Here is a 21,940-nt window from a genome sequence, read left to right on the forward strand (position 1 = left end):
ACTATTATAGCAAAACCAAAAACTAAAAAATGTCACAGATGTACATGAATGTCAATCTTTAAAATTACAATAGAAATAATTAAAATAAACGATTGTGTTATAATTTGGAGTATTTTTCTTTTAAAGTACCAGGAATTTTTTTTATTTTATAACCTTATACAACTTTACATGCATTTATGGCATATATCTGTTATATAAATTGTATAAGGCTAAGGCATGATGACATATAAAACACTTAAGGTTCAAGAAGAATTTTTAAACAAACATAGTTTCAATCACAATTGTTATATTTATTAATACTATTTCTTACATCACACTGCTAAAAGTTTTTCAATATTAAGCACTATAATACAAAAATATTGCATTTGTTATAAATAGAAAAATTTGGCTAAAAATACAGATATGGCATATGTTGGTCATATGAAAAATAAGTTGATATGATAATTTATACAACCATAGTAAGTTTAGGTGTTAATCATACTAAAGAATAGAAGCAGTTTTTAACATAAAAATATCACTAGAGTCGGAAGAAGCATGTTATTACAACTTCATTATCATCATTCCATAAATACAATTTTGTTTTTAAAATGTTGTTACATCCTTTTTACAATATTATTTCAATAAGATACAATCAGAAGAAGGCACTGAAACTCAAACAAAGGCTACCATTCAGTCCACAATTCTTTTCTTACAGTTAGTCCACAGTATTATTCCATATATTTTTCTTTATAAATGAGTTAACATTGATGAAACCTAAAAACTTTAAAAATAAACATAGCAAATCTAATTAAAAAAAAAAATTTGATAACTATTACATTCAAATATTTGCTAACATTTTAATTTAAAATATTTTTCTTAGATCATTATTAAATAATAAAATAATTAAAGGTTAACACATATTTATTTCTTCCCATAAAAAATAAATTTCTGTAATATATAAATAAATAAATTAACGATGCCATTTTTTCATTTACAAACTATGATTTTAAAAGTCAGAAAAAATATCAATAAAAGTTATAAGCTATTTATGAGTATTATAAACATCTATAAATTAATCATTTTACTATTCACAGAAGTTGAAGGATGAGAATATACAGTAGGACTCGATTATATGAATTCACCTAACCATGGAAAGCTTATGAATAAACATTTCCTACAGAGAAAAAAATAGAAAGTCATTTTAACTTGAGATCTACAAAATCAAACAAGTTGATATCCATAAAATTGTCGTTTCATGTTAAAGTAACAAATGTGAAAAGTTGCATTTTCAAATTTGTTGGTTTTACTAATTTACCAGAAGTATTTTTACTTTTAATAAAGTTTAATGAACACAAATTTAGGGCTCAGAAAGTAAAAAGATCCTGAGATAAAAAGAAAAATGTATGCAATGGAGAATTTAGAAGTAAAATGTAAAGTTTTTTTGATATCCTAAAAAAATAGCTACATTCATCATTTAATCATGGTGAGGACAAAATAGTCGATAGCATAATGAAAAAGAACTAGAATTTTATGAATAAGTAACTGATGGTGAGTTAGAATTTGGCTAAATCTTAGAATTGATACTACACCTCTGATAATCAAAGTGTAAATATAGATTTTGGTAAAATATACCAGAATACGTCATGGTTTAGGAGTTTTCTTTTTTTAATCAAAGTTTTTAAGATCACATTAATTTTTTAAGAAATATAATGTTCAGTTTGAGAAAATGGTCAGAGAGGAGGAGGGGGGGGTCAGCAAAGATACACAAATAAACAAATCTTATTTATTTGGGCCGACGTTTTGACCTGAATTTCCGGCCTTCATCAGGGTGACTTGGGCAAAGATCCCGCTAAAGTCAAGAGGTGACTTTAGATAGCATCTCTGCCATTTATTAGTGTATCTTTGCTGACCGAGCCTCTCACCATCTCCTCATAGCAATTTAGGGTGAACTATTAACACATTGTTATAATGTTCAGTCCTTAGAATATCTATTCAGTTCCTTTTTGTTTTTATTATGGTTTTCTGTCTCTTTTAATATAATTAAAGATCATTAATCATTTCTCATAATGTTTTTTAAATTCATCACTAAAATTAATGACAGCTTTAAAAAAAGAAAATGCATTAAAGGTTTAATGGAATATTGGTCGAAATAATAGCTGAAAAAAAATCCAAATAAAACATTTATTTAGTCAATAAATCCCACTTGATTGTCTTTTTTGACTTTTTAAAATGAAACAAAGAAATTCTTCATGTTTAACAAGTAAACACCAATTCTGTTAGCCTGAAGGTATGCAAAAATGTTGAATTATATCATGAAGCATTATCATATCATAAAAGATATAACTTTATTTCATCTGTTTTAGTAATAAAGTATTAATTTAAATTATAAAAAAATTGCCAGATTATTTACATGTGCCAAAATAAATAACTAATAATTACCTTTATATTAAGTGAATGTAGCGGAAGACCATCATCATTTAAAGAAGTTACAGAAGAGAAAAACATAAATTCTTGATTGACTAAAAATCAGCCATGCTAAGTTTATACTTTAAAAATATGACAACTTCATAAATAACTATGATTGAAACCAAATAAGTTTTATAAATGTAATAAATTGTCCTACAGGAAAATAATTCAATAAACCAGGACTGGATATAATTTTATGTTAGAAACAAATTATTACATAGTGAATAACTTACAAAAAACAAAAATAATAGAAACTTAATGTAGACATAATAATACTTCAGTAATTTGATCAATAAATTTTTAAAGAAATCTATAAGGAAGTTTAGATTAGACCTAAAAGTTATAAATTAAGAGGGGGGAGGTAATAAGATAATATCATACAAATTGATGAATGAAGAATAAGTTCAGTTTAGTTTTTTTAAACTTAATTGGGAAATAAGGGATTTTACTCCATGCGGGTTTGGTGAGTTAGGTATATTAGTGCAAAAAAATTCAAATAATTCAGATAGAGATCATACAATGCTCCTATAACTTACAATGCTGTAATACTATCCAAAAAGTAAATTTTTAATATAAATATTCAATATAGCATTATGAAAAATATAATTCCACGAAATAAAGTGAAAAACATATTACTGATTAAAATATAATATAACGAAACCACCAATAGGAGCAATATTTAATCACATAACTGGACGGACATAGTAAAAAATTATAAGATGAATTTAAATGCTATGTAGAGAAAGACAGCAAATGGCATCGATTGATAATTTTAATCCCAGACAGAAGAATGTATTTAATATAACTATGAATAATAATTGTACTTTTGATTTTCAGGTGCAAAATGAAAAACTGATCATAATCACAAAATAGAATTTATTGCTATGACAGGCAACCTTAATCGGCCTAAATTACAATGTGCAGAAGTCTTATTGTTTCCCCAACCTTGATTGTGATAAGCCCTTGAAAAGTCTTTGCATAAGTTGAAAAAAATAACTGTTCAAAATGAATTAATGATCGGCAATATCTAAACAAATTTTGAAGATATATATGTGCCTCAGAATTGAGGTGTCATAAAGGGAGAAATTTTGAAGTACAAATCTTTATCTCAGTAAAATGTGAAGCCAATAATGGCTTATTTTAATAAAAACCAGCTTTGAAGTGCCAAACTCCCAGAATTAGTTTAGTATTGTGCTAAACATAATATTCAAAAACGTTTAAAATGAAATTCAAAGAGTTATATATTTTGACTAATTCAACATATATAATTCTGAAACTTGAACTATCTATACTACATTCAATAAATAATTCACTGAATTCAATCACTCAAAATTAGCTACTGCTACAAGTTACAATTTTGCAGTAATAGCTTACAACTTCCAAGGTGAGGCTTATTTCACATAATTACAAGATGAGGATAGGTTTATTTTACTAAATAACTTCATGACAGGCCTTTGACTTCATTGATAAGAAAATCTAGAACTATCTCCAATGATAATGATAATGCAATAATATCGATTTTCTATTTGTAAATTCTCATAAGCCTTGTGCGTAACAAAATTTAAAAAAAATAATAATATACAGCTCATTTAGAAGAAGAGAGCTACAATACAAAAAAGTTTAATTGAAGTACCTCTATTCGCTGATAAAATATTGAGTCATAAAGTTTACTAAGTTTAAAAAAAGAGGTTAATTTTTATAAAGAATATTTTTAACTATCGAATCTAAACTCAAAATAATTGTCACTGCAGTAAATATTGAAACTAAAAATCTGATGATTTTTTCTGAAAGAAATACACAAGAAGATATCCATTCATAAAAAAGCAAAAACAAAAATTTTGTTATTGTGGCACTCTTTTACCAAATGAGCAATACATATACATAAACATGAACAGTATTTCATCTCAGAGGTACAGAAATGTAATAAAGTGAGGTATATTTCTTTCATCAGTTGGATGGGAAGACCTACTATCAGTCGAGCATAATCTAGTTATCTCACATAGTTTTGAAAAAAAAAAATTAAACCACTTAATCTGAAAATTAGATGGTAAAGATGGATCTAGTAGTCGAAAACTCATCTGATCTGACAGGTAAATTGATGGAACAAATTTATTTATTCAATTTAAAAAGAGAAGCTGGGAAATTGAACAGTAACAAACAAGATACATTGGAAAGAATTAAGAGTAATATAAAATTACTCTTAAAATAAATTTGATAAAGATATATTAACTTTTCATGATTCTGAAGGATTTAGGCCGAAATTTAATCAATCTTATTAATAAAAATTTCAAATAGATGGTTTTCGAATTTACTAAATTTTTTTTTACATAAAAAGTTCTGAAATAACTTAAATTATCTACAAAACTGTTAATAACAAAATGCAAGACATAAATGAGTAACAATCATTCAAATTTCGCCTAATGAAGATTTTGTTACTGAATTAAAATATAGAAAAATAAAAACAACCTGGTAAAAATAATATAAACTAATTGAAATTCCAGATATTACTCCACCGTGTGTTCAATAGACTCCATAAACCAGAGGACACTGTTGATCTCTACGTCAACCTCATGAGGAACTTGAGACAGCGAATGGTTATCATCATACACCAATGCCCTAAGAACATTGTATTGAATAAATATTGATCTTTCAAATATTTACTAAAATATTTATCTATATATTGATACTCTATTCCAATAAAACAATAAATATCTGAACCAAAACCACTTATTCCTGTAAGCTACAAGAGCTAAAGACTGGACAATTAAGACCATAATCTATGTAGCTTAAAATAAATTATAAATTAAGAAAAAATATTTTAAAAAATAAAAGTAAATTAAATGAATAATTATTGAGGGATAAGAGAACCCATAACTAATGGATAAAATATTTACAATTGATATATAAAAGTCTGGAATGAAAACTGGGTTATCCGATTGGATTTTCAATGCCTCTCATCGATTAATATAACTTAATTAAATTCTTGTACCGTAGCAGAGAGAAGAGATTTTAAAAAAGGCAGGGCAGATCAAATAGACTGAAAATGATTAAATAAAGTAATTAAATAAAAGTAAGCAAAAAGATCAAGTTAAGTTACACCTATTTAAATCTGTAACATACCGAACAGCAAAATAGAGGGAGATTGTGAAAGGAAAAAAAAAAAGGTTTCAGGAAAATATATTACAGATTGGAGTGAGAAAAGAAAGACTCATAATTTTTCTGTAATACCTCTGTATTAGAATATTTTTTTTTTTATAAAATAGATAAAATAAAGAAGACATATGTAGGTCTAGAGCAAACTGGATTTCAAAGGTAGTTTTAGTTAGGAAGGATCGTATAGAAACAATGGTTTTGAAATTGGATTAAAAAGAATTATTGTTTGAGGATACTTTTCAGGCTATTTACTGATATTTTAATTCTCAAATTACTTAGGTATGAATATACTAAAGTACTTACCTAGTCTTGATACCTCTAGCTTTTAGCTGCCTGTAGTAGGAGAAGCCCTGGTAGGCTGGTACCCGCAGATCCTTCTTACCGAGAAGAAGAAGCACTGGTGCAGTTACAGAAGACACAACACTAATTGGAGATTTAGACATCATTGCCTCGAACATGTTTGTGGTCATTTGGAGTGATGGTTCGAAGCTATAACCCGCTTCAACTGCAGCCCTAGATATTACAGCCAATATTAGTTTATACACTACATGTTTTAAATGTATCATGTTCAATATTAAAACATTAACACAAGGTTGCCCACAAGGGGGTGTCATGGCACAGACTACAGTCTTGAAAATATTTTTTTTGGGGGGGGGAGGGCGTGGCTTGTTGCAAAATCAAGTTTTAGGCTATTGGCAAGGTCTTAGAGAAAACAATTGTGAATATGTTTCACATCTATTTTTGAAAGTTCTGTAGCTATCAATCAATTTCATGGTTTTCGTTTTCTTAATTTTTTTCCCTGCTTTTATTTGAATGCAAATAACAATTTATTGTGTTTTTAATTCAGCCTAATATAATAAATATATTTTTTAAGTATCCATTTTTTTTTTTTATCTTACTCTTCCACAGGGTCCAGTTCTGGGGCCTATTTTTTTCCTGGTCCATATAAATGGGTCGTTCAATTTGAACATTGAAGGTGAAATAACTGGTTTTGAGGATGACAGCTTTGATTTTTTTAAATGAAAATTATAATAATTTTACCAAAAAAATTCAATATGACTTAATCTTTAATAAATAAAAATTCATTTGGATTACTAATTATTGAATTTAAACATAAATGCATTTGTTTGTTGGTGCGACAGACCGTGGAGGTCCCAAGGCCTCCCATGATGTACTTAAGAAATACATCGTACGTTTCTTGACGTGGTGGATGGTCCGTCACTCCCACGCCTAATTTTGTGAGGGCCACCCATTGGCTGACAGGCCTCACAAATGCGGTTGTGAGTGAGTATTGTATAATTATAAGCTTGAATAAATACCAGATAGGGCCGGGGACTCGAACTCGCAATCTATGCGTTGGCAGACAGGTGTGTTAACAACCTGCTACCGTCACCCCCAAACATAAATTCATAGGTTTGGATATTAACCATTGTCTGGCAACACCTTCGATCATCTATATTCAAAAATTGGCACAACGAAGGAGAAAAGTCATTATTACATCCTTCGAGGAGAGGAAAGGTGAATCTTTGTGGGGGAAGAGAAGAGAGGGGTGGCCACCTCTGAATAACAATGACCAGAACACTGGTTATATGCAATAAAACTATTTTCTTTGGAAAAATGTGTAAAAATGATACACAAGTATGAAAAAAAATTATTAAAATTTATAGAATTTCAGAATATATTTTAAATAATAACTGAAAGTGAATGCATTGCTAAAAACTTCTTCTTAATTTGTAAGAGTTGTCAAATCTGTAAGTTGCATTTTAATCTTTATATTATAAACATAAAAATATTTAAAGCAAACCATGTTTCATTACTTTATTGATATATATATTTTTTTCCCTCCTTTATCATTAATTATCCATCATTAAATTATCTGTTATTACTCAGAAGTGACCATTTCAGTAGGTTTTTGAACAGAAAATAATTGTATAATGAAATACTTTGAAAAATTAATTTTAAATCAGGTACTCACTAAAAAAACAAAATAGTTGTAATATCAATCTCTTAATGAATAAAGGGTGGTTCAAAAGGAAAAGCTAGAATAATTACTGCTATTTTCTCCTGAATTACCCTATGTTATAGTAGTAACCTAATTTTAGTATATGAACCTCCCCTCCCCCTCAATTATTGAAATTTCCTCCTGAAACAACCTGTAGATCATTCACCAACACCAAATAAATGAAGGTAACCAATCAGCTTCAGAGTTATCATTTTTTGAGTGTTATAACATAGTGAAAAATTAAGTAAATCTGGAGTAGAAAGGTAACCTTGAATACAACAGATTAATAAATACTTTTCAAAAAGGGCATTCAAAGCTATAAAAACTTATAATATTATGAATAGGTACATCAGGACTACCTTTGGGGTCTTATTATATTACAGTTCCATCACCCAAGGAATGTTCATTACGATAGTAATGAGGTCAAAGTGACCAATAACAAAAAATTAAGAGTTTTTGGATAGGTACTTTTAGTATCCATGATAAATAAATTTAAGTGAGTTATTTCTCAGAAATAATAAAAAAATATAATCCAAGTAAACACAAAACCGGTCCAAAATTACAAGATACTTCAAAGAAAATCTTTGAAATAGCTAGTCCCACATGAAATCTGTTAAATGCTTAGATTAGCTCATACAGCACTTTTTAGGTCAAAGCTTCACAATATGAAAACTAATAAACTTACCAATCCTGAATGTCCGACATGGCAAAGACTGTGGGTAGATCTAGGACTGGGTTTCGGACAGACAAAGATTTATAAAATGACTGAAAAAAAAAATAAAAAAATAAAACATTACTTTGAAATGTAAGACTTACCAATCAGGGATGTCAGACCCAGGGAAAGTAGTCAGGTCACAAACAGGATTCAGAGCCACACAACTTTTGTAAATGCTCTGTAAAATAATTTATGGTAGATATTCAGCCTAATTTTGTTATAAAATAAATGTCTTTAAGTATTTATTACAGAAGTGAAAACAATGAAAAAAATTAATATTATTTATAGAATAATATATTATTATAAATTTTATCTATTTCCAATCAGTGCTTCATTGTACTTTTAAGTACAAGATTACAATGATCAGTTTACTAAATGGAGATTTCAAATATGAAATAATATTCCTATATTATCCGTCTCTTCAGTCACAATGTTGGTACCTTGATAATTTTAAGATGTGTGGTTTGTATAAATTATATAGTTTTTATAATAAACTTTAAACCAAACTAGAAAAATTATGATAATAAAAGAATATTGAAAATGAAGTAATTCCAATTAGATCTATATAATTAATTTCCGAAAGAAATGTATAATATATGAATGGAAATCACAATTTATAAATAACTAAATCAGTCAATAAATAAAAATTAGAACACAGTTCCTATTTCGAAATGCAAGCATGGACTAATTCATAGATTATTATAAGTTACCCACTGATTGAAGAAAATGCAAAAGCTCCAAGGCTTTAAAACAATCTTCCGTAAACACCAAACCAATGAACACCTGATTTCTTCTTTTCAAGACCTCTTGAACCCGACAAACTTCTCCAATCAGCAATTATTACTATTTGAATATAAAAACTTTTGATCAATGAATTTTCAAAACTAGAACTTATGATTCCACTCAGCAATGGAAACATTATACATGAATTTTCAAAATTTATTATTTATGCTCTTTTAATTGGTTTAACAATACTATATTTCTGTTTGCTTTTAATAAAATTCAGCACAATATCTAACCATTAAGTCATAATTATTTTTCTTTCTAGCTTTATAGAACTTTCACATCTTTAGCTGTCTGCTCCAACTTCATTTTGGGATATTGTTCTCCACCTTGTTACAAGCAATACTGAGGTATCGTTTATTATTCTGCCAATCCATCTGCTTTTAGATTTTTCCCATGATTGCTAATCAAATACTAAACGACATTCATGGTTCCCTGACTGAATGATGGAGATTTTTGAGCTATCTGTTAGATTAATTTAAATGAGGAGATGAAATTCTGTATAAGTAAATCAACTAAACCCCTTCATATCAGACAAAAAAAAAAAATTCACATTATTTTAACTTCAATGCTAGTGTGTAGTTTTAAATTTCAATATCCTCAGAAAATATTTATATAAATGATTATAATATAAATATTATATTAACCTAAACCTTAAAATGTCACAATTAAAATAGTTTGCTTCAGTATAACTCACTGGATATTGTCCAGCCAGGTGAAGTGACAAAAAGCCACCATGAGATCCACCGAACAGTAGGCATTTGTCAGACGAAAGCTGACCTGCAAACAATTTGAGGACAGCCTCTGCAGCCTGCTGTGAGTCCCTAACATCAGTCTTGCCAACTTTACCCAAGAGGAAGTCGACAGAGGCTTGGCCAGCACCAACTGACCCTCGATAATTAGGCATCACAATTCCAAAGCCTACGAATGGCATCAAAACAAGGATATTAGATGATTAAATCAGTGTTCTACATGAACATACCTCAAAAAATAGAAATAATTATAACAAAGATTTCTGATTATAAGAATAAGCTTTTTAACTACAACTCATAACAATATTTAATGTTCAACATAAAATGGTTGTGGTAAAAGAACATAAAAAAGGGGATTGCTGATGAATTTTGTTGACTGTTGTGTTCATATTGGAGAAAATAATCAGGACAATTTGATATTATTTTTATTAGAAATGCCTTTTTTGACCCAAACATGTGAACCATCAACAGGGCATGCTTGACGGAGGTAGATGAACAGCTGATGGTTGTTACCCCAAAATAATCTCGGTCAAAACTTAGACATATCTAATAAAAAATATATAAAAATGATTGCAACATGAGTATTTTCTCCAACAAACCAGAAATGTTTTCTAAAATGGAACAATCAGTAGAAAGCTTATAATAACACCATTAACTGCCCATGGTGTTATGAAAAAAGAAGTTTACATAATTTAAACTTAAATTACATAAATTATTTTGAAACAATCAAACAAAGATAAATTATATTTGTTTTTGAAGAAAATGTTTTCTTGTTTATAATACAGTTATTGGGAATCACTTTAAGTTAATAGTTTTTTAGTTAGACATTTAACTAAAAAACAAAATGTTTTAAAGATATAAAATTTAAATTTACTCCTCCTCTGTTTGAAATCGGACCATAGACCAAATGAACTTTTCTGTTGCATTTATGATCTTTACCACATACTTTTATTTGAGGTCTAATATCACTTCACTTCACATCACTAAAATGTTGGAAAACATTTACGTTACACCATGTATTGTATAAATAACTATTTGAAACTTTTTTTATTAATTTATTAATTTTATTAATTTATTAAGCATAGTGATCACCCTGAAACAAACAATGTGAATGGAAAAGAGGGTGGAATAATCAAACTAATTCCAGACACTGCCTCAATTTACCTACACTTTATTTTACATTTTATTTATTTTAGGCATTACATGAAATAAAAAAATAATAAAATAAGTTATTTCTTATGGATAAAACATTTTGGGAAGACTACAATTGCAGTTGTATACAAAAATTGTATTACTTACCAAGAGATGCTAAAAAGTTTGCTAAAATACTGAATCCATTGGTAAATGCAGAATGTGGTCCTCCATGAGACCACAGAACCAAAGGAGCATCTGTATCATCTTTAGGAACCATGTATAAAGCGGAAAATTGACCTGGAAAACGTAAAGCAATATAAAATTAAAAAACAAAAATAGAAAGATAGGAGTAGACTGCCTGAGTAAATAGTATTGGGTGATACTGACAACAATGTGAAATGCTGAAAGCAAGATAAAAAAATTAAATTAGAGATCAGACCGTGTTGACAGAAATATTCCAGTTAGAAACCTAATGGAATGTTAAAATTAAGTCTGAAATAATATTAATGAACTATAACCACTGAATAACCTAATGCAAAGCCAATATTGGCTGAGTGTGTCTTCAAATACAAATATTATCATTATCAAATAAATTTAGGTAAATTTGAATATAGCGTCATGTAAAAGAGATTTTAATATCAGATGAATTGGATATGAACTCAAACAAGAGTAACTTGCTATCACAAATTGAAATTAGATTAAACCAAGACAAGGCAGGTGGGTCAGTCAGTAACCTAATAAAAATTATATGTCTGCTTTCTATATCATATAATACATCCCTTGTAATTGATTTATAACTGTAGTTATGTATTTATATGGAAATAGATTACACAACCTAAAAAAAATAAATCAATTCAGCACACCAAAATGAAAATTCTTAGCATGTCAGGTAGGACCCTAAGATCCACCTGTTAACCTGAATTTTAAATAATGTTGCTATTTATCTTCTTAAAAAAAAAAATGGTGAAAATTAAGTCAAGGCCCATGCAAATACCTTAAAGAAATAACTAAATTCTTAAAAAAAAAAAAAAGAATGAGAATAAGGACTCACTAACGCTTTCTGCTTCACAGTCTGCATCCAGCCTGAGGACACCAGTTTTGAACCCACTGATGATCGGTTCCTGTTCCAACAAGGTCAGCCAACCACTGACATCTGTACCAGATACCTTTCCTAACAACAATGATGGAGGTGTATCCAAAGAACTGCGGTAACACAAAAGGAAATCCTTGTAGATGTCAAGAAAGCCGAAGTTAAAATTGTCATTAGAGTCATCACTGAGTGCTTTTATGGTTTTGTTACCTGTTAACAAAAAATGAAATTAAAATAAAGGTTACTTTTTTTTTTAATTAAAGATTATATAAATAAATTTAGAAAATTTCAAAAAAATACACACATATAAATGAACTGAAGTATTGAAGCATGTTGGCTCTGTTAGAAGTCTAAAATTTCTTAAGAATTTCTGGCTTCCTATTCTTTTAGGACTCACTAGACAGCACAAATAATTTGTGAGATTTGTATAGAAACAAGATTGGCTGTCTCTTACTATAATAACAATCATATCTATGGATATAAATTTATACTCAGGGATATAAAAATCACATTCATATATCTACATCACAAATATATCTATGATCCTAATTTTTACACATGAATCAAATCCAAATATGATATTGATATTTAATGTAGTTGAGATAAAAATATAAAATTTTGAATTACCAATGTTGACTAGATAGGGTTTGACACTGGCCCTTTGGATAGTATTTAGTACTAATGTCTTATTATCTGGCAGCCAACATCTTGATGGCAGGCTCTGACTATAAATCCCATAAAACTGTTGACCATCAGAGGTAGTAATATAATCTTGGACAATATCAACAACAACTGAACTCTGTAACAGGAAAAATAAAGTCACCTTATATACTAGAAACTTGGAAATATATGTTTTAAAAGTTCATGACACATGTACAGATGTAGGTAAAAGTGCCTAGTAGAGTGAAGATTAATCTTTCTTGTAAAACTCACCACAAATATGCATTATAACAGAGGAGTATTGTAATCTAAAAGCAGTTGCTTACATTAGTTGCTTTTTGGCAACTGACTAGATACAAACAATTGGTTATAATTTAAAAAATATTTATGACATTTTCTGTTAGTAAAGGTAACAATTAGTATGACAATCCAATTTTAAATTGGACATGATCCAACATAGTCCTTCTACTATAATGAAATGAAAAACTTCTAAATCATTAAACAAATGCTTTAGTTTGGTATTACTTCATCTCATATAGGTTCTGCAATCAAAAACAGCAACACTAATTTGATGAAGAACTATCTTCCCAAATTAGGTTTATTGTGGTTGCTCATTTCCATTAATTAGTGTTATATTAAGGATTATATTATTGAAAGAGTAAAGGACTGTTTGTAGAACTGTAGTTCAATACTTTCCACATTAAGGTAATTATGAATTCCATATTATAAATGGGCTCTGATTTTCCTAGACCAGTAATCTATAAACTTAAGTGTGCTAGTTTATCTGACCATGAACAATGCAGAGCTGAATCAAAATGGAACAATGTTTACAAAGATAACCCAAGTTTTAGCCTAAGCTAGATGTAGAAGCAAAGAAGATCGGCTTACATGTTAACAAGAGGAAGACCAAGGTTATATTGGTAAAAAAACAGCAAGCTCAGAGGCAGTACATTGGCTCTACTATCAATGATAGCCTGAATAAGGAAGAATAGTTGTGAAGGAGAACTGCAGCAAGAAATAGAGCCTATTTTTCTTTCTCAATGTTAATTATAAGCAAACTAATTAGCTGTACTACTAAATGTAAGCTGTGTGAGACACTTATTAAAGCAATAATCTCATATGATTCAGAGACATGGACCTTTAACAATAAAAGCATTAACCTGCTAGACAAGTTTGAGAGAGTAATTTTGAGATTGTAGGACCCATAAGTGAGGGTAGTATCAATATCTCCTTTTATATGAAAATACAAAGACTAAAATAGCTTGGCCAAGTCACGAGGATGAGCGATAAGAGTGGCCAGTGGCCCTTATATTAAATTCCCTTGTTACATAGGGGAATTCGTTGATAAAATGAAATAAGGGTTGTAAAATAGAAGAGAAGAAAAAAGGAGTAAATTGAAAAGCTTGTATTTAGTTTGTAGACTGGTATTAATTGTAAATGAATACTGTGGAAACAAAAAATGTGTTATCTTTCTATTATATTGTATCATATAAAAATATGTAATTTATATATGTCCGATCACGGAATGATCAGTAAGCTGTGTAATGTGGCAACCCAATGTATTTGGGCAGCATGAATGAATAAATTTCTTTCTTCTCTTCTCTCCATATGGTTTAACCCATGTGGTAAAACAAAGGTCCAATGGAGGGAAGGAGTGGGAAAGATCTTCGGCAATTGAGGATCTCTGTTACCAACGCAAGAGACAGACGAATGGTTGGCAGCTTTTAAGTAGGCAAAGGGCAGCTTCATGTCGCCTGTTATGCCTATGAGAAGAAGAGGTTATCTAGCCAAATGACCCAGAGTAAGGATGAAGGCTTTAAAAAATGAAACATTACTTCTCAACAAAATTTCCTAAGTAACATAACTATTCAAAACCTGTTGTGTGGTCCAGTCATAACAGATCAGCCTGTGACAAGCATGATGTGCTCCTCCAACTTCTCGTTCCAACCACACAAGAGAGCTCATATCTGGGGAGAATTTTGGACTTCTTACAGCTAGTTTATCACCACTCAATTTACCTATAATTAAAAAGTTAGTGAGTCAAAGAACAAATGGCTCTCATAAAGAAACTAGTAACTTTGTACAAATGTTCTTTTTACTAATAATCATCTTGAACCACAACTAGTGACAAGCTAAAACTCTTTATTCAGAGGTAAAATAATAAATGGAAATTTGTCCATAATGTAGTTTAGAGCTTTTTTTATTCAAATATTTTTTAAAAGTATCATAAGATAAAATTAGGAGATATATTAGAACATACAAAAATTAGTTCAAGGAACGTGAAGAAAATATTGGTGGTTTCTTTATATGGAAAGGCTTTAAGCACAAAAAATAACATAAATCTCTACTCACGGTAGCTACCATCAGGCTTTATATGCACAATCCAAGACAATCTGTTGGTACAGAAAATAAGGCCAATTCGCCAAGGTAGATTGGACCAAGCGACTGCCACAATTCCACCATCTGGAGCCCAGACAGCCTGTCCGAGGCTATGATCCTCTGGACAACCTGTAGCAATACTAATTAATTCTTGCTCCAAATCACAGATGCACAGCACTGGTGAACATTTGCCAACCAGTTGTTCACCCCAATCCTCAGCAAACTCATATTCACAGCCCTACAAATGATTAATAAAAAAAATAATTCATTTTAAAAATACAATAAAATGATTCAAAACCTTAAAAAATAATAATATAGTTATAACCACTAATAATAATCATATATAGTCACTTATCAACTTACAATGAACAAAACATTAAAAGAATAATACATTTTTTTGTCATAAAATGGCATTCTTGGACTTAGGTAAAGATTTTTGACATTATGATTGCATTAGCTAGATTTGATGAGTTGGTCTTTACCTTCCTTAAGAGATAAAAAAAGTCCCATAGAAGATACCAAAGTGAAATTGCTAGTCAAATTACTCAATTTTACCCACATTTCTCAAATATCCACTCTTTCTTTAACAAATTTACTTTCACACACAAAGATTATTTTGTTTAAAGACTTGAAGTATATTGCCACTCCCCTACTTCTTCCCCCAAAAAATATAATATACCCACTTTTTTTGTATCTTCATCACTCTTGCCAGAAAGTTTTGCAGGAAGAAATGGTTCTGCTTTTGGAACTTTTTTTTCAGCTACATATAATATTTTGGTTTCACAAGATGACCATTGGAAACAGGAAAATTCACCTAAAATAATACAAAGCATTGAAAATTAATAAAAAATCAAGATTATCCCTTTTTCGTCGGTTTAAAAATGGAATGTAAAATGATCTGAACAAGAAATTTAATACATAAACTTCATTTTAAAGTATCATAAAATAGTAATACAAAATTATTGACAGCTATTGAGATAATAGAAAAAATTCATAATTAATCCAGGTTTTCCTTCGTGATATATTAAATTGGTTAATCTATGATAACAAAATGAAGTTCATTAATAAATAAAAGATAAATATATTAATATTATCTTACTATCAGTATTAACATCTCCATGAAGATCAAAACTGGTCAAATCAAAGAGTTTCCAAAGAAAATTTTTCTTCCAGACCTCTAAATGCTGTTTCTTTGGTGTTTTCCCTGAGGCAGGTATTTCTCTAAATAAAGCTCGATACAAACCAGAAGGTGAATATGAAGTGAATAGTCTACAAAAATCATATTAAAAATATATTTGTGGAAGATATTGCAAAGATGATTATAAAATTATAATATTATAAGATAATGCATAAACTAAGAAAATCAGAATTGAATAAATAGTTCAGGGGGAAAAAGTCAATTAAATGAAAAAGATAAGGTAGTTCTTATTATATTATCTCTGGTTTGGGTTTTGTAAGTCCCAATTTTCTACCTTAGCATGCCACAGGAAGACCATTTCAGTTTTTAATAATAACAATACTTTTTTAAAATAGTAATATAGTTTTTTTTTTTAATTACATCTACGGTTATCCCCCATTTTTAAGAGAACTATTGAGCCTAAAAATTGTCTTATGGGTTGAAATGAAATCTAATTTAATTTAATTTATATTTGTTGTACTTGATTGTTTTCATGTCAACAGAATCTTAGTCAACAAATATTATTCTTGACTATATTTCACATAATATTAGACAATTATATTTGATACTTTGGGAAAAATGGTCAAGATTAGAAAAGCTGTAATGGTTATACAGAGCTAATTTTGGTTTCAATTTGTGGCAAATTCTACTTACTTTAAGAAGTAATATTTCTCATTTTTGGAATTATTTAGTAACAACTGAAAAATGTCTAGTGTGTCCACTCACATGACTTTCCTTATTAGTTTGCCTACTAAGACCAATACAATAATTCCTTCCAGTATCTTCACTAATATTAAAATATTATACTAATATTAAAAATCATTGTGATACAAATTTTATTATTTTATGTTTATTTATTTATTGTTTTAGTTTTTCTTATTTCACTATTTAACTCTCCGATCGATGAGCATCTGAAAAGTTCCAGAAGATGTGTAGATTTTTTTATTCAGAGAGTAAGATATTCCTCCAGGCACTTAGTATTGGACTTACTTAGTAACAATAAAAAAAGAAATTGTCCTAATTATGCTTGCAAATAGATGTTTCTTAAAATGAATAACTTAAAATCATTCAAGTTTCTGATGCTTCTGATCATTCAACTAGTGAGGCTATTATTTCTTTTACTAATTACGTCAAAGGAATTAAAATTTGGCATCAAGAATCCAGAAACATTTGTGCTGACTAGTGTAAATTAACACTAAGCAAATATCACTGAATAAATGCTCAAACTGAAGCTAGGTAAATACATTTCACATTAGTTCACAATGACTTTCTTCAAAAAACGAAAGATTATTTTTTAAAAGGTCACAAAATGGTGATTTTTGTTTTTGGAAAACAATGTTGCTTTCTAAAAAAAAAAAAAAAAAAAACTGCATCAGAAAATATTAAATAGCCAGAGCTTAATAGGGTCAAATTTTACCAAATTTAATATAGTTAAAATGAAAAAGACATAACTTTGATAGATAAATAAGATATTGGACAATACAGGAAAAAAAAATTTATGTTTTTAAAAATAATTTGGTGTTTCAAGGTCAGAAGGATTGTTTATATCAATCCAAACTCTAATACCATAAAAAGAAAAAAGAAAATTAGAATTGCCCAACCTTTTGTATCTTGAAAAATTGTATCCTGGACTATTAAGAAAACCATTTATATAAAAAAAAAAATTGTAATGATAAAAGATATTCGAATTTTAAAGAAAAGTGAAGAAATATGGCATTATTATTCTAAATACTTAAAACATTTTAATTAAAACTTAGATTTAAAAAGGACCATATTTACAACGGAAAAATATGGATTCTTTTATATTCATATATTAGATTCAGTCTAATTGAAGTAATATTTATTCTGACAATGGTATAAAAATTCTTGAATACAATCAAGAGAGATCAAATAAATATTACTAATATAAATAAAAATTCTTGGCTTACTCAGCAGAAATGTCAGTAGATGTTAAAGTCTGGATTTCCTTTGTTTCATAATTGACAAATTGTGTCAATTCAGAACGAACGGCTATCTTTCTTTCAATGTTCCGCTGTGACCATGATGATTTCACAACAACATTAGGCTCAGTACTATTTAAAATATAACCTGATACAGGAGCTGAAGATTTCTGAATAACATTTTTATAAACTGCGATTATTTTATCCATCTGAAAAAACATATATCATAACTAAAATTTACATATATATATTTTAATGTGGATGACAAGAAATTAAAAGTAAAGAATAATATTATCATTTCTACTTATTTTGAAGTAATATTGAAAATACTGAATAAGTGCAGATTTTAAGAGTTGAAGAAGTGTGCTGTTTGGTGACAATATCATATAATTATTAGATTGTAGAGCCATATTGTGTCATTTAATCCAGAGCAGATCATTCATTACTACAAATTTTGATAAAAATTTACTTTGTTTTATCCATTCATATAGATTGATTATATCTCAAATACTATTGCTTTGTCAAGACTAGTTTTTGTTTGAGAACCAAACAAACTTTTAGCAAAACCGATAGCAATAACATCCTTGTCCAACATAAAAAAATTGATTGTTGAACTATACTAATTTAATGCATCAAAAATTTACAAATTAATGATATGTATCAAGTTATAAACATTTATCAGTAAAATGTAGTGTTTAAAAAAAAAATTATTATGAACAAAAGCAATGTATTAATTAATCAAAGGAATACATATTTTTTAGTAATTCTGAGTAAGTTCGCTACTATATAAAATAATCAAAATAATGCAAATGTAACTGCCAAATGTAGGAAAAAAGTATTGAGTTTGAAATTAGAGAAATGTTTAAGTAAACATAGCATTTTACCAAATAACTATTATGTTGTCAGGAACATTTACTGAGGTGCCTGCAATGCTTTACCATGTAAAGTTACTTTAATGTGATAGTAGCTTCACTGCCAGTACATGTACAATCAACTATCACACTGGAACTCATGAGACAGTAAATGCTGTCATGACAGAAATTATCATAGAGTTTACACTATGGTGGTGGTGATGGGAATGGGTCCATAAAACCCAAAACTTTTTTATTTTTGTAAAAAAGTAACATTAAACTAAAACTTATTCACAGATAAATTTTTACTTAACAGTTGTTCAATAATTTTCTGGCATGATAGTTGTCAGTATATACATAACAGCAATTCATATCTCAAATTAGGTACCTTCATAAGTTGAGGTTAAATGGATAACTGGTATTTATTTGGTTTAAATACAAAAAAGTTTACAACAATCTAAATTCATCAATAATTTTTAAATTATTTCTATCATAACTCTCAAGAAAAATCAGTGCGATAATCATTTTTAATGTGAAAAATCTCTATGGAGAAGAAATCAGACAAAAAACCACTCCAACACTAATAAAATCTTTACTCTTAAACATGAAACAAGTTTGTTTCCATAATAAAAGGTAACATTAACAATAATAATTAATCCGTGATTGCGAGATAAAACAGAAAATAATAATGAACGGTTAGTGAACATGAAGATTTGATGCTGATACCAACAATAACTCTCAACATACATCTGTCCAGGAACGCCTAACCAAACCCAAATATAATAGATCACTCTTTACACAATCCTCCCACGAATCCCCAGGAAGGGATGTGACAGCCATGCAGGTTGGGGTGGAGGTCCCAGAACGCCTGGTTTGGAACATTGTGAGTTTGATTCCTACCTGGGGCAGTTAATACTTATTTACTCAGCGGTCTCGAAAACAAATCTTGACATTCCCACCTTGGCCAGTATACCACGGCAACTTTGGTAGCTCCCGGTGTTGGCAAAAAGGATCACCAGGCCCACTTGCTGGACTAGTACCTTCCACCAGGTACCGATACAACAGCCAGACACAAACTTCTATTTTAAGAAATACCAACCAATATTTTAAAATTATATATTAAATGGTTGATTTAACTCTGCTACTAGCTTCTATACTATAAGAATAGTAATTCTCTGTTGTAAGTAATAGTACAAATAGAGCTGTCAGTACCATTATTTACACATGAGGCACCAAACTTTTGGGAATAGATTAGGAAAAGTGAAAAAGAACACGAATACTGTCATTGAAACATCTGAATAGACTTTCGGAAAAGTAGAGAGATGCGGAACATCAAGGATAATTTTTACTCATATCTCATGAGATCATACCAAAATGAAAAACAATCAGACAAGGGCATGACAAACCCAGAGCTTTTTTTAATATATAGAAAATTAGCCATTACTACAACAATTACACTACATGGACTAATTATACTACAGCATTCACATCTTAAAGATAATTTAATGGTATTGAGCAACCAAATGGAATATAACTAAAGATTACGAGAATATTATGCATTAAGATACTTAAAGATATGAATAATAGCATAACATATGGGTGATCTCATTTTAAAAACTACAGTTGATATTAAAGCTTTAATATAATAAATACATAAATGAATTGTGACTGGTTAATCTGCAAAAATTATTTATTCAAATCTCCAAATTATTTAATTATTAACAGTTAAACTTCACAAAAATAAAATAAAACACTCACTTGGGAAGAGAAAACCTCAAATATTAACAAAAATACATGACAAGCACAATTTATGATCAACCTTATCAAACCTAATCTGATAAGAAATGTTTGAAGTCAACTTAGTGGAGTAAAATATTGTACCTTTTGCTAAACATTTTAACTAAATAATAGTTTAATTACACTGAACTCAAATAATTCATATCTAGAGAAATGACTGTCATTAGGAGAAATTACCAAATAACATAACTAACCTGCTTAGGCATCACGAAAGGAAGAGATCACCTGAATGTAAAATTACAAAATAGACAATCTTATCGTTTAAATTAAATTGCTACAACTAAGTTGAAGGAACCGAGCATTTAAACACTGAATATAAATTACCTAATGCTAAGAACCAAAGAGGTTGAGGAAGAACATTTGACGTACAACTAGGGTTAGCATACATTTCAAAAGCCAATTCCAGACATCTTAGAAGATTGAGAGGAGGGGATACAAAGGATAATAATCAGAGACCAGATTTTCGTGCAGTAAAAAAAATTGTGAATTAAAGACATAAAATGTGTAAAATTATTTATAAAACACTCAAATCCAGCAAAAATCAACTTTATTGTGCTTAAGAGGCCGAGGACTAGCCTCACTGCGATAAGACTCCTGCTCCAAGGATTAGGTTTGTGGTCCTTGGAGATTTCAATGCCCGACATACTGTCAGGCTGTGGCCCTCTGAGTATCTACATTTCGAAGATCAGGCTGTCTTCCCCTCCGTAGAGAACACATTCAGCAGACTACCCATCAAGGATTACTACGCTCGAATTATTACACGAACACGGTTACGGACTGCCAGGTGCTGGCAAACGGACCATCTGATCACCAGGCTGAACTCACATTCGAAAGTACACCACTTACGAGCAAGTACGTACTCCACAAGGCCGACTGGAAAGGTTACAGGTCTAGTTTTAAAGCAACTCTGCCCCTGGTAACACCATCCAGGAATACCTCGCTCTTTCATGTTCAGGCATGTAGAAAACACAACGACGATCATCAGTTCATAACCAACTCCAGTTGGTAATAAGGTGCACAGGAAACTTAACGTTGGAACATGACGGCATCCCATATTGACTA

The 21,940-nt window shown here is 29.5% G+C and overlaps 1 protein-coding gene across 4 annotated transcripts; it reads right to left on the reverse strand.

Moving 5' to 3' along the window:
• Positions 1-266: 266 nt before the first annotated feature.
• Positions 267-21,222, reverse strand: LOC106685860 (acylamino-acid-releasing enzyme). Of its 4 annotated transcripts, none has more exons than XM_014428821.2 (13): positions 21,203-21,222; positions 18,219-18,439; positions 16,213-16,382; positions 15,797-15,927; positions 15,087-15,351; positions 14,610-14,752; positions 12,702-12,873; positions 12,036-12,284; positions 11,150-11,281; positions 9,796-10,019; positions 8,286-8,365; positions 5,902-6,111; positions 267-5,061 (listed from the first exon to the last, which is right to left on the reverse strand). In XM_014428821.2, exons 2-13 carry the CDS (start codon positions 18,437-18,439, stop codon positions 4,950-4,952), a joined length of 2,109 nt encoding a protein of 702 aa, XP_014284307.1. In that variant the 5' UTR covers positions 21,203-21,222; the 3' UTR covers positions 267-4,949. The 4 variants fall into 4 exon arrangements, with proteins under 4 accessions (XP_014284307.1, XP_014284304.1, XP_014284305.1 ...); XM_014428818.2 differs by lacking the exon at positions 21,203-21,222 and adding an exon at positions 21,073-21,199; XM_014428819.2 differs by lacking the exons at positions 8,286-8,365; positions 21,203-21,222 and adding exons at positions 8,417-8,493; positions 21,073-21,199.
• Between the last annotated feature and the right edge of the window lie 718 nt (positions 21,223-21,940).

The sequence above is a fragment of the Halyomorpha halys genome, unplaced genomic scaffold (assembly GCF_000696795.3).
Source record: "Halyomorpha halys isolate HHAL.00 unplaced genomic scaffold, Hhal_1.1 Scaffold749.1, whole genome shotgun sequence".
In the NCBI taxonomy this organism is placed as follows: domain Eukaryota; kingdom Metazoa; phylum Arthropoda; class Insecta; order Hemiptera; family Pentatomidae; genus Halyomorpha; species Halyomorpha halys.